The sequence below is a fragment of the Protomyctophum parallelum genome, assembly GCF_964188405.1.
Source record: "Protomyctophum parallelum genome assembly, chromosome: 6".
NCBI lineage: Eukaryota > Metazoa > Chordata > Actinopteri > Myctophiformes > Myctophidae > Protomyctophum > Protomyctophum parallelum.
Window position 1 is genome coordinate 15,923,723 of NC_139701.1, and position 14,093 is coordinate 15,937,815.

Genomic DNA, 14,093 nt, shown 5'->3' on the forward strand with positions numbered 1-14,093 from the left:
CGAGAGGCAGGTCAGAAGTCAAAACCACGGAGAGCTCCCTAGATTAGGAGATACGAGGGATTCTTTCTGCAGCGGTAAAACAGGGACGTGAACGGGACCGCGGATGTGCGAAGAGCAAGGAGTATGGTGGCCTTGGAGGCAAACTAAAAAAGAAAAAAGTTTAATATCGATTGATATCAATGAAAATGCACTAGGACATGTGTACACATCCTATAGCAACCCGTCGGTTGGATTAGTTATGACGTTCCCACATGTTGTACGTACGGTCTAAATGGGTGAAGTGAAGGTGGGGGCCGCATGTGGCCCCCGGGCCGCCAGTCCACATGTCGTACGTACGGTCTAAATGGGTGAAGTGAAGGTGGGGGCCGCATGTGGCCCCCGGGCCGCCAGTTGCCCATGTATGATCCAGAGGTCAGAAGTCATTTTAAACCTTTTAATGAAGTGAAATTAGAATACAGACAGGTGAGCATAAAAACTAACGAGACAAATGCAACTGAAAAAAAGAAAGGCAATGGGAATTTATCAACTTAATTTACCAAGTTTGTGTTAGAAGAGAAGAAGAAGAAAGCCAAAAAAGGTCTTGAATTCCGTCTCCGTCGGGTGGAAACCTCATACGTTCAAAACGGTTACTTTTCACGATTCAAATAAAAAAACAGCAAAAGTATCAAGTATCAAGTTTGAAGCTTGCATGTCTGCTATACTTTTGATGCTTTTGTAGGGCATTCATTTACAAACAAAAAACAAAAACACAAACAAGTTAAAACAGGGAGATATAATAAATAAGGTTTCTGCCCGACAGCAACGATGTACTACTTAAAATAAAAATATTTAAATGATTTTTTTAGGTCCACCCAAAATGCGTATCGTAAGGCCCTATAACCATCAACCAATAACGACACACCACCTTGTATGGGGGAGGTGACTGAAACAAGAGTAGAACCAAAATGAACGCCGACATCGGCCATACTTCGTACAAAACGCGGACAACACGATTTAAGCGCTCAACACAAGTGACTCAAGCCCTTCACTATAGTATTACACATGACTCGTATGTACTTAAAACCGCTCCACAGAAGTGACTCAAGCCCTTCACCTATAGTATTACACATGACTCGTACAGTATGTACTTGTATTAAAACAGAGCTCTGCACACACAACAACAGTAACTCAACCTTTGGCTGTGTGCAGACTCAGAGCACATCAGTTTTCAAACCCAGTGCCTCTCGAAACATCACCTGTGGCACAAAACAAAGAAAGCAACAAGGTTCCTTGATCTCAGGCTATATAGAAATAAATTGGCAAAACCATGAAGGTCCTTGCAGACTGGACACGTTTTTCGGAAAACCTGCGGAAAAACGCTGCTAAAAATCCGAAAAACGCAGCAGTATGCAGGGACCTTAAGTCCTCTTTTTTTGTTTATATATATATATATATATATCACATAAAAACTTAAAGGAGAATCCCATACTAAAAGGCTTTCTTACCTTTCTTTGTAGTTGTTACGTCCCCACCAAAGAGGTCCAGGTGTTATTTTGTGCAAAAGCTCCTTATTGGCTATTTCCCCTACCATAAGCCCTAACATTTCTTTTGTATATATCCTCTCTTCATAATGTAAATAATATCCCAAGCGGCACACTTTACTACTTATTTCGACGGAAATAAGCGAATTAGCACAACACCCCATAGCCCCATTCAATTCCCATTCAATTCAATGCAATTCATTGAGGGCTTATGGTAGGGGAAATAGCCAATAAGGAGTTTTTGCAAAAGAAAACACCTGGACCTCTTTGGTGGGGACGTAACGACTACAAAGGTAAGAAAGCCTTCTAGCATGGAATTCTCCTTTAAGTTCGATTTTACAAAAAAAAGAAAAGATGCTGCATACTTGCATACGATTAACGTCTTTTTTTACGCCGCATGATTACGTTCATGTATGTACAGTACATGGGACCTCACTTTTCTTTTCTTTCAAAAACAGACACGTAAGGCTACACAATGCTACTTAAAGTGATGACGGTGATGTAGCTTTGTGGCGATCTCTATACATCTATATACACATCTGGTTTCGCTCGTGTGTTTTTTTGTTGTTGTCCTGGACATGAGTGTCCAGGACGTCGGAAGCTCGCGTCATTAGGCCCCATACACACTCAGGCCCTCCTACACACGTATCAAACACATGCTCTGTGTCTTGTCTGTGTTTAACACAATTAGTGCCAGGATGTTCTTCAAAATAAACGCTAAAGTCTCTCTAGAAGCGTTAATATTCCAAACAAGATGCTTGTTGAAGTCAGAAATGAAGACAGAAGTTATGCCCATCTGGTCAAAATCAGAGAGCTCCCTAGATTAGGAGATATGAGGCATTCTTTCTGAGCCGTGAACAAGGAAGTGAACGGCAGCACGCATGCACAAACAGCAAGGAGTATGGTGCAGGAGAGGCCAGCCCAAAAAAAGAAAGAAAAACTAAATCTTACTTTTTTGTTTTTTGTTTGATATCGATAGCGATATGACGTGTATACACGTCCACTGGATCCAACGGTTGGATTAGATAATGATGTTTGTACACGTCCTACGGTCTGAATGGCCGCCGCAATGCTTGTCCAATGGGAGTCACGTGGTTTGACCAAACATTTGTGTTTGATGGCTGTGTTCTGCCCGTCAAACAAAAATGTTTGGTCAAACCGTGTGACTCCCATTGGGGAAAAAAACATTGTGGCGGCCATCAAACACAAACAAGACACAGAACGTGTTCTGTATGTGTGTATGGGGCCTCACAGTTACAGTTACGATGACAACCAGAATACAGTTACCGCAACCCGTGGAGCACTGGTTCCCAAACACCGGGTCGGGACCCATTTGTGGGACATTTTATGGGTCCATTTATTTATGTTTTCGTTTCCCACATTTTAGTTTTTAATTGCTATTTCAAAAAAAGGGAAAGGTTTTCGTGGGTTTGGGTCCCGGGGAGACGTGAAATCTCCCTTTTGGGACACGGGCTAAAAAGTTTGGGCAACTCTTCACCCCCTACCGAACAACCAGAATACAGTATGACTCTCTACTTCAGTGGTTCTCAAGCTTCCCCCCCCAATAATCATACTTGAACTAGGTACTCCTCCAAATAATCATATTTGAACTGTGTGTACTCACACTCTTGACACGGACTTGGAATTGTAGGAGTTAACCATTCAATATCGTTTGACTCTGTTCCACAGTTAAAATATCTGCTATTTTCTAAACTTTTGCCTCTTTCTTATAGTACCGTATTTGACAATTTGGCCAATGTTTGACCAGTTCGTCTAAGTCTAATTTGTTTATTACTGTTGAGTGTTGATGCACTAATAGTCTTTTCTCGTTCCTTTATTTTGGTATTAAAATAAGGTTTTAAAAGTCCTTAAATTGTCACTTCACTGTCATGTTGGGACCCCCACCCCCAAACAAAATTAAAAAAAAAAATCATGTATGGACCCCCCTGGGGGTCCCGACCCACAGGTTGAGATCCACTGCTCTAGTGTACATTTCAGCGTCAGCCTGTCAGTCAGACCTCTGCTAATTAACCTACTCATGTACAGCTGACAGACATTTTATCACCCTCTACATATTCTAATGTTTGGGGTCCGGTGGCGTACATCAAAATACGTTTTTAAACAATGACATGAAGAGAGAGAGAGAGATAAAAAGTCAACAACAAATCCATGTTTTATTCACAACCCTAGCCTCGGAACCCAGGCTTTCATTTTCGTCTGCGCAAAAAATGAAAGCCTGGGGAAACGTAGTGGCCGCTCTGGTCTAGAAGTGGGAGTCAACCCTTCCGGGTGGGCGTCGCTCCAAATTATGTTACGTAGCGCTGCACTAGGGGGGGAGAGGAGGGACCAGGGCTGACGGACAGATCGGTGAACCAATCAGGGCGTGCGCAAAATCTCAGCCGCGACCCGCCCCTCTAGACCAGAAACCTATAATATAATTCACAACCCCAACGTTGAGTCTCTGCTGCTTCAAGCTTAATACGCCACCGTCGGCCGAGCCAGCCAACCAGCACAGTCAGTCAAAACAAAAATCAACCGAATCGACCAATCAGGCACGTGGCGGCGGCAGGTGGCGGTCAAGGTCGTGGTGGTCGTGGGGGTCACCGCCGGAGAGCTGCACCACCACCGTCTCCACGGTCACCTCGTCCTCGCTGTCGTCGCTGCTGTCCAGCTCGTCGTCCTCGTACGAAGACGACTCCTCCTCCTCCCCTCCTCCTTCCCGCTCGCCCCCGTCCGAGGAGCCGCGGCGGGACGCCCCTCCTCCCCCGCCTCCTCCCCCCCCGCCCCCCGACATGGTGCCGAACGAGTGTCCGCTGGTGGAGGCCAGCGAGCGCAGCAGTGGCGTGCTCTCCGACGCGTTGTCCTCGTGCTCGGGGCCGCTCTCGGCGTCCTCCGTCCTCGTCGAGTCCGTGTCCGAGTCGTCGTCGTCGTCGCCGGCGGACGGCACCACCTTCTGCTTGCACACGGGACACGTCTTCTTGGTCTTGGTCAGCCACGGGTCTACGCACTTGCTGTGGTAGGCTGTGTGTGTGTGGGGGGGAGGGAGAGAGAGAGAGAGAGAGAGAGAGAGAGAGAGAGAGAGAGAAAGGAGGGGGTCAGGAGCCAGGGGTCTAGGCCAGTGGTTTTCAACCTCTTTTCATATCAAGGCCCTTTATTTTATTCTGCATGTTGAGCCTACGGACCACAATATGTCAGTTCAAGGATCTACAGTGTCTCTGTGACAGTGACAGTGTCCCAGTGTTGATTTTGACATAAATCTTTGATTTGGTTTTAGTCAGTTCTTTTGAATAAAATTACATTTAGTTTTATTTTGTCATCTGAAATGTTTTAGCGTTACTCTAGTTTAGTCGACTACAGTTGACTTAGTTGAAGAAAATATTATATAATAATATTTACACTTGGTTGCATTCTGAAAATAGACGATCTACAAGCTTGCAACGACGTGAGCTTGAAGATCTGCTATTTTCAGAGAGCAACACCTGAGCACCAACCAAGCAGAAAATGACTTTTCTTTTAGATCCACTGGATCTCTTCTGCACTAGTCCCTTTTAGTCTAGCTTTTTATTTGTTGGCAAATTGTTAGTTATTTAGTCATAGTTTTAGTCATCGTAGCTTAGTTTATTTTTTCATTTTCGTCAGGGAAAAAAGGTGCCTGAACATTTTTCATGATAGTTTTAGTTGACAAAATCAACACTGCAGTTTCCAAGGGTCCATTTGGACACTCTGAGTTACAGAACCCCTAACAACTGGTGTACGCACCGCTTTTTTGTTTTGGGTGTGAATTTTGTTTCTTACATGAGGCTTAAAAAATGATCCACTAAGTGAGCAATTAAATTGTATACTTAAAGTTCAAAGACAAACAGTTGACCCCCACAGTTGACAGTTGGAGGTTTCTGCCCCCGGCTACAGAGAGGTCTGTGTGTTCTTCTCACCATGAGAACATGGCAGGACCCGCAGCTTGTCTCCTTCCTCGTACTCGTCCAGGCAGATGGCACACACGTCGTACGAGTCGCCTGGAGGTGAGAGAAGACAGAAGTGAATAGGCTTTGGAGGTCACTAAACGTTTTACAGCGCAACCAGGGGGGTCATCGTCATGCTGGCTTTGTGGTGGACATTTATTGTTGAAATTCCATTTCTGCCACGGACATACAAAATGAGTGGACAATAATATGACCAGAAATACATAGTCCTGAATGACCAAGATGTCTGTAACTCTGAGAGTGTACAAATGGAACCAAATGGACCAGTGAGGGTCTATTTGTGCACTCTCAGAGTTAAGGGGGTCCTTGCAAATAAAACTGACCCCTGATGACCCTCCACCGACACCTACGCCTCTCAGCCATTATAAAATCCACGGTAACCTGAGACCTCTTGTGGCTCATTGCTTTAATCTAACCCCCCCCCATGCCAAAGCGCCAGCGCGCTCTATATACCCTCTATATACCCTCCTATATACAGCTTTTGTCCACACACGTCTTAATATTTGCCATTGACAATAAAAGTGTCAATGTTTGTACACACAAACTTGGGCATAGGAGGGGCTAGCGCCCTTAAAAAACAGTGCCCTCTGCTGTTTGTTTCCCTGGCAGCGCCCAATACAACGTGGATAACAGTTTGGTCCGCCCTCAGCCCTCCTCTTCCGGTGGGGTGCCTATACGTGTTAATTCCACTCATCCTCAATGCATACCCGTTCTGAATGCTCCTGCTGACAGATTCAGTAGCGCAGCTCAGAAGCTGTTCTTGAGAGGTGAGGGTAACAGTGAATGGAAAAGGGACAAAGGAGGGAAGAGGTTTCATTTGAAGAGGAAGGTGTGATGTTCGCGCCAGGCTTCACGCAGTGAGTATAGGCCGGAGCGGGAGCTCTGTCCTCACTTTTGTCTTCAATGTTTGTATTTACACAAACCCTCAAAGCTGGACATAGGACGGGCTAGCACCCCATCAAAAATGAAAGTACTTTTCCCACTATTGCCAAGCCCCCCACCCCCCCAACCTGCAGCAGGTATAGGAAGGAAAGGAATGGCTGCCGATATTGGCCAGAGTTTCGCCTTTTTCAGGCCTGACGTTTTGCGAGGAGTAGAGAGAGAGAGAGAGAGAGAGAGAGTCACTGACTCTCGGACTCAGACGCTCTTCCAAAGAGCCCAGGAATGTCTCGACTGCACTCCCTCTTTGTGGAATTCCACAGCGTTCCTCTCCCTTCCTCTAACCCTGGCTGGGAGGAGGAGGTGGTGTGTTTATGTAAGCTCTAAATGAGCATGTTTTCCCCGGCCTCGGCTCGGTGTGTGTGTGTGTGTTCGTGCCAGGGCTGCATGTGACCGTATAAGGATGGGGAGTCACTCACATCTACTACCAACCCCTCCTCTCCTCTCCTCTCCTCTCCTCTCCTCTCCTCTCCCCTCCCCTCCTGGAGCAAAACTTAAAACGGCAGGCGGGCGATTGATCTAACCCAACCCACTGACTCATTCTCTCTCTCCATCTTCAAATGTCTCATTTAAAGCATTTTTGTTATCCGCCTGTCACTATCCCATCCATTTCATCTTTTTGAGTCATCTTCGCTTTTAACCACATTAAAACCTGGCGTTGCTATATTTAGGGGCTCGTCATTATATAGGTGAACATTTCAGAAGATCTTTTGTCAAAAACATTTGCCGATCTACAAGCTTGCAACCGGTGACACTGCAACACGTTGTGAGCTTGTAGATCAGGTATTTTTCTAAACATATTTGGAAAATTTCCAGACAGTAGGGCTTGAAGTAGTTAAAATCTTTTTCTTTGTTTTTCCTCTCTCTCAATCCAAAAAAGTCCCTCTTCTGTTCCCCTGGAGTGTGTGTGTGTGTGTGCGTGTGTGGGGGGGGGGGGGTGCGTTTATGCAGGCATGGGCCCAGCGCAGACTCAGAGACTCAGGAAATGCTGAACTGTGTGGCACTGAGTGTGCTATTTTGAGTGAGGTGCCGAGAAAAGTTCAATGCCTTATTAAACTCAAAAGAATGCACTCGGAGACCGAGGATGGGGGAGGAAAGACTACTGAATTTCAGTAGTTAATTCGTTGAGCATCGGGACGCTCACTAGCAATGCTACCAGTCTCTCTTAACCCATTAAGACCTGAGGCCAATTCTATAAATAGAATCCAAAATATGTAGTTCTCAAATCATTTCGTGACGAGGACCGAAAAAGTTAGAGAACTATTGATTTGGTAGATATTTATTTATGTAAGCTACTGATTGATATGTATTTAGCCGCGGACCCCCATCTGAAAATGTCTTGTGCCAGGGACTCTCAGAGAAGATTTGTGTTAAAAAAAAGATTAACACAGATTTTTCAAAAATAGGCATGAAGTGATGTACCTTTCTGAATCACCAACGCTAACATTTAAAATTACTTACTCGGTTTTTAGCTTCACAAAAGGTATTGAGTCTTGCCATTTAACTTTCTTTTTTTAAGGCAGACAAAAATACATAGTTAACAAGAATACAGAATGTGGCTTACCAGTGTTCTAAAAATACGTGGTTTGGAAGGGAATCTAGTCAATGTGCCATGTTCAAATGTTACCATGGTTGCTCTGGTGTTGTAGCGGTGGCTGCTTTTGTGTTTGTTCTCTCAATTCTTGTCCATCTACTAACATCATAATTGCTGAGGTAAGCATCCTCATACGAAGGACAGCCAACCAGGAGGGCACGGGAATGTCTCACAAGAGTAACACAGTTCATTACAGTGTTTTTAGTGTCTTGTCCGGAAAGATTTATTACTTCCAGACGTCCCAGACAAGCCTTAATGTCAAGCCCTGGTATGTATGTTGGGGTATGAATGGTGGTCCCTTATTGGCTGTTGATGGTGACGAAACAAACAGTTGTAATAGACATTAGTTACTAGTAGCCGTACTTGGGCGCTGTGTGTGGCCTACTAAAAAACACATAGGCCATCCTACTTGTGTGCAAGGCGCAAGTTGGCAGCTGGACAGAGTGCATTTCTAATTTTATTTTCAGAAGAGAAGCTGCTCTGTGAAGCGTTCTGCAGTATAATTCAGTCTGGTCCATGATTTCGTAAGGAACAGGATCAAGGCTTATTCATAATATGAATAGGCCTTAATCCTAATGATTAGGTGACCACCGACAAACGGTGGTTAATATTTCATGTCTAAGAACTTTTTCATGTCAAGGATCCCAACAATGATATGTAATTGGCCGCCAACCCCCATTTGAAAATATGTTGTTCCAGGGACCCCACAGAAGCAAAGATTTTAGATAAAAGCATTTTACATAAAATACTTTAGCTATTTTTCAATAGCTAAAGTATAACATAATGCATAACGGGTTCCAAGTCCTTAATGGGCTATGGCTGAACAAACTCAATGCCAGCCAAGTAATGTGTTTAGGACTGATGGACGGATGCTGGGAGGGAATTCCTAACATTGGAGGCCAGTAGCACAAAAAGTGAAGTCCAAAAAGGCAGTTGTTCCATTTCATTGTGCATTAGTCAGCCAGGCGGTAATCCCTGCATGACTCTCAGAGGACTCGCACTGTCCTACTGAACTGGAATTGAGGAGTAAATGTGTGTATGAGAGAGAGAGACCAAGAAAAAGACTGCTTGAGCCAAGCAGACAGTGACAATGGGAAGTATAACGTCACAGAGATGGCAGAGAGCACCTCTCGACATGACGACATCCACGTCTCATTGCATGTTGTGCGTGTGTGCGTGCGCGCGCCACTACAATCCAACAATCCAGAACCTTCCAGAAGCTGAAACCTTCCACAGCCAGCCCGTGTTTCTTCTGCGATTGTTTATTGTTTACATTTCCATGACAACCAGAACGTCATAGATTCCTGCTGATGTGATTTCTTTACTGACGTACGCACTGTGTGCACACGTCGACAGAGGCTAATTGGCCCTGTCCATTATCTGTGTTTGTTGTATTGTTTAGATTTATTTCAGATGGGAGAGTGTAGCGGGGAGACGGGAAACCCGAGGGCCAGGAAGAGAGGAAAGACTAGAGTTTAGCCGACTAAAAGTTGATGGTGTTCAGTCAACTAAAACATTTCAGATGACTAAAATAAGTCGTCCCCCCCCCCCCCCCCGCCCCAGACTATGAAAAAAAATGCTGTCAAAATTCACACTGGTCCTTCCAGCAAATGTAGGCTAAATGAGGCTTTAGCTGGCAGAGTAGCAGAGAGTCCAGAGGAGGGGGAGGGGCACACACAGTGACTCATCATAAGGCCTTGTTCTCCAGTGTCCAAGCCAAGGCCACAGGACAGCCCGCTTCCTTAGAGACAGGTAGCTGAGTGTCCAAGGCCACAGGAGAGAGCAGAGTCTCTCCCAGGTTGAGCTGAGTGTCCAAGGAGAGCGCAGAGTCTCTCCCAGGTTGAGCTGAGTGTCCAAGGCCACAGGAGAGCCCGCTGAAATTAATCAATATATCACTTTAGTTTAACCATAGTCATAGACCCTCTTGTGACTTAGTCAAACAGATCTGAGTTGCACTGACAAGTTATTTTTTCCAAAAACAGGGGGTTCCCAGAGTAAAAAAAAAAAGAAGGTCAGCCACTCGTCTGCTGGTATAAAACCACACAGACAGCCAGGGGCCAATACCCCCATCCCACCCCAACCCGCACTCCACCCTGACCCGCAGCCAAAAGGCCAAAAAGCCCCATCACACACACACACACACACCAGACTTACAGCTTTAACTCTGACTGACTATGTGGAGGATGACGCAACGGCCCAGCAATAACGCCGGGGCATAAGTCAGCGTAATGGCAGAGCAGCAGCAGCGCAAGCTTGAACGCTGACAGCTGTGCGGTTAGCTGGTGTGCTATTACATAATCCTCCACCAATCCATTCCACTGACACAGATCTTATAGACTGCCCCGCTGTGCAGACCCCCGCTATTATTGTGCGCTTAATTACATGACGGGGTGCCGTCGCTTCTCATCGACACGGCTCGCTGTGCAGCCCGTTGTTCACACAGATGACCTTTTGTGTTGGAATGGACGCTCATATCCTCGTTAAGTGAGTCTGACATCACCCCGGCACACATCCACCACCACCATCGGGCTCTCTCGCTCGGCTGCCAAATTCTTTATGGAGAGCCGCAGCAGGGCGCTGGTCGCTGATCATAATGAACTTGGGATCGTGCAGTACTAATCAAACAAAATGATAATAATTATACTAACGCAAAGGAAAACACACAAACAACTACAGCGGGAATAATAATAAATATAAAAAGGTTAATATTTTTCCATATTCAACCAGGGAGCTCCAGACTTCCCTTTCCTCTCTAAGATTTATATCCCACGATTATTTTCCCCCAACCGGTGCCAATTCCCTAAGCTGTGATTCTGGGCACTACTCTCCCTCTGCCAACCTGGGGAAAGCCCTGCGCTGATGCTTCCTTTCAATGCATGTGGAGTGAGCAGACCTCTCCTGAGCAACATTAGCCACTTCCCGATGCGTTCCAAGACCCACGTGGAGTTATAATCCCCACATCTGGTCCTTGGTCTGCCAGGGGGTCTTGTCCCAGTGGGACGTCTCTAAGCGCGGATTCACACTGAGTCTGTTTGATTCAAACCCAAATACGATTGCCTGGTCCCCGCTGGCCGCCATTCACATTGGCCTTGATTCTTCCGACTACTGTAGATTTAGTGAACAAAAATCTTATATTTAAGTCGACTAAAACTAGACTAACACTAAAACATTCCTGGTGACTTAAGTCTATGACTAAAACAAAATATCTGCTGTCAAAATCAACGACCACACGACCACAACATCTGTGGTCGCGAGTGTGCACACAGGACCATAGCGTGAATATGCCCTAGGAGACGTTCGGGAGGCATCTGCACTAGATGCCGGAAACAACCAGTGGCGTGCACAGATAGGCACTAGGTGGTGCTAGAGCACATCATGCCCTTTGCCAGTCAATCTAAGGTGTAATCAAGTGCCGAATATCGAATTTTTTGCATATTATGAGCCATAATGCGTATAGACACGGCTTGTGCACGGGCGTGCACATGGGATTTTTGGCCGTTTTTACGTGAGAATCGCTCGGCGCTAGCTAAAAATGTTGCAAAATGCTAACGTGATGCTAATCAAACAGCGATTAACGCGCATTAAACAAAATTTGTCTTTACGGCTCTGGCACCGGGGACAAAGTGAGGACAATCTCGTCTTAACGCCTATGGCATCCATCCTGTTGCTGGCTCCTTTCCAAGTGAAGGAGCAGCGGTTCCACTGAGTCCTATGTATACTCATACAATGTTTTTGTCTTGACTTTGAATTATTCAGGTAGAGGTTGACGTTTTCAGGCTGAAGAGCACCCAAACATGATTATATATCTAATTGTCTATGGATTATCCGTCGTCAGAACCGTGATGGTACAGATATCGATCGGTCTGTCTTCCTGTCAGCTGCAGTGTGTTGCAGGCATTTCATGATGCAATCTCAAATAAAACTTGAATAAAAAAACTTTTTTTTTTCACTTTACTGAAGCCAGCTGTCTTCCGCTTGCAATAATATGCGTCTAGCAAAATCGCTTGTCGAATCTTGAGTGGATGCAGGTAATTTTACAACCTAATTAAAACACAATAAGCTTTGCAATTATCGTGGAAGGTTGCAATGACATTAGTCTGTCCTTCTTTGCACACCTGAGGGAAAGCACTTGCTGAGAGAACTAGCCAAACCATTTTGATGGAGTGAGTAAGTGTCACGGCTAGCCAATTCAATCTGGGAAATCATTAGTGTCATTATTTCGAAGCCATTTTTAGAATCTGTCTCGTGGTCTTAATGGCAGCTTTCACCCTGGTCTTTAACCCATTTTTGGCGGTAACCCTTTTTGGTGTTGTAAGCAAATACAGACCTATAAGCTCGCTACGACCTCGTAGGTCTGCTATTTTTGAAAAATCGTGAAAATGTGGCACAAAACTTTGAATATATTCTTTCAGAGCGAACGTTTTTAACTCAAATATCTGCTTCTGGGGGGGTCATTGGAACAACATATTTTAAGATGTGGGTCGGAGGCCAATTACATATATTGTCGGGGGTCCTTGACATGAAAATGTTTGAGCCACTGACATAGAAACATAGGTTGTTCATAAAACTGTTAAGGCACAAAAAGGCAACAATAGTAGCCTGATTATCAGACTGAAGCGGAGTCTATGAGCCAGGCAACAATAACAGGAAAAGGTAACATTCAACATTCAACTTGAGCTAAAGTGGTTCCCAACCACTGGTACTGGTACCAGTACCACTGGTACTTGAGTCCCTCTCTGGTGGTACACAGAGGAGTCGCCCTAATAAAAGGAGCAAAAAAAAGACAAAAGTGGAATGAAATATTTGTATATTACTAGTTCTTCTGACAAAGCAATTGGTTGAAATAGCTAGGCCGTGCTGAAATGGGCATGACAGAACACCTAGCCGTTAATTGAAGATTTGAGAACGGATTAATCAAATTAGAAATATCATCAGTTGTGCTGATTTAGTGATTAGACAGAGTTTTGTCAGAGCAGCAGCATTATTGGCTTAGGAATGGAATAAAAAAACACACACACACACACACACACACACACACACACACACACACACACACACACACACACACACACACACACACACACACAATACAAATAATGCAGAAGTCCTAACAAACGCTAATGGCGGCATAATAACATCCACAGCGTCCCCTGGTGGAGAAGAAATCTCAGAGCATGAAGTCACAGCGTCCCCTGGTGGAGAAGAAATCTCAGAGCATGAAGTCACAGCGTCCCCTGGTGGAGAAAAAAAACACAGAGCATGAAGCCACAGCGTCCCCTGGTGGAGAAGAAATCTCAGAGCATGAAGTCACAACGTCCCCTGGTAGAGAAAAAACCACAGAGCATGAAGCCACAGCGTCCCCTGGTGGAGCAGAAATCACAGAGCATGAAGTCACAGCGTCCCCTGGTGGAGAAGATACTGAGGCCGCCGAGAGCATGAAGTCACAGCGTCCCCTGGTGGAGAAAAGATCACAGAGCATGAAGCCACAGCGTCCCCGGGTGGAGAAGAAATCTCAGAGCATGAAGTCACAGCGTCCCCTGGTGGAGAAAAAACCACAAGATACTGAGGCCGCCGAGAGGTCCCTCAATGACAGTCGATTGGAAGAAGTTACTGAGGCCGCCTAGAGGTCCCTCAATGACATGACATTGGAAGAATTTCGACAGTTGACTGAAAGATTGTCCTTCAATGACGATGATGAAGACGATGATGAAGACGTTGATGAAGACTTTCTAACTCCCTCACCAATACATCTCCTCTCTTTCACCCCGGGCATGGTGGACCTGATAAACATTGGAATAAAGTCGACCCCCCTTACCAGACGATGTCACCAACTGACGGCGTCCCATATGTCAAGCCCAGCTCCAGATAGCCTAGAAAATACATTTGATAACTGATATGAACAGGGTCCATTATGCGCAGCAACAAACATGTATGGACCCCATGCTTCTAGAAAGCCTGGTGTTTCAATCACTGCACAGGTTGAGGTCCACAACATTTCTACTGTTATTTCAAATAGAGTGTCCAACACAAGGACCCCTTTTCCCCCAGTTGGTTCCCAAT

At 45.3% G+C, this 14,093-nt stretch overlaps 1 protein-coding gene across 1 annotated transcript in view; it reads right to left on the reverse strand.

Annotated features, from left to right (window-relative positions):
• Positions 1-418: 418 nt before the first annotated feature.
• The window catches only part of rnf13 (ring finger protein 13), an 89,881-nt gene continuing 76,206 nt past the window's right edge, over positions 419-14,093 (reverse strand). Inside the window, exons 9-10 of the mRNA XM_083766419.1 lie at positions 5,453-5,533; positions 419-4,541 (exon numbers count right to left, since the gene is read on the reverse strand). Of these exons, the coding sequence (XP_083622545.1) occupies positions 4,069-4,541; positions 5,453-5,533 (554 nt within the window). The 3' untranslated portion in view covers positions 419-4,068. The remainder of the gene's footprint in view (positions 4,542-5,452; positions 5,534-14,093) is intronic.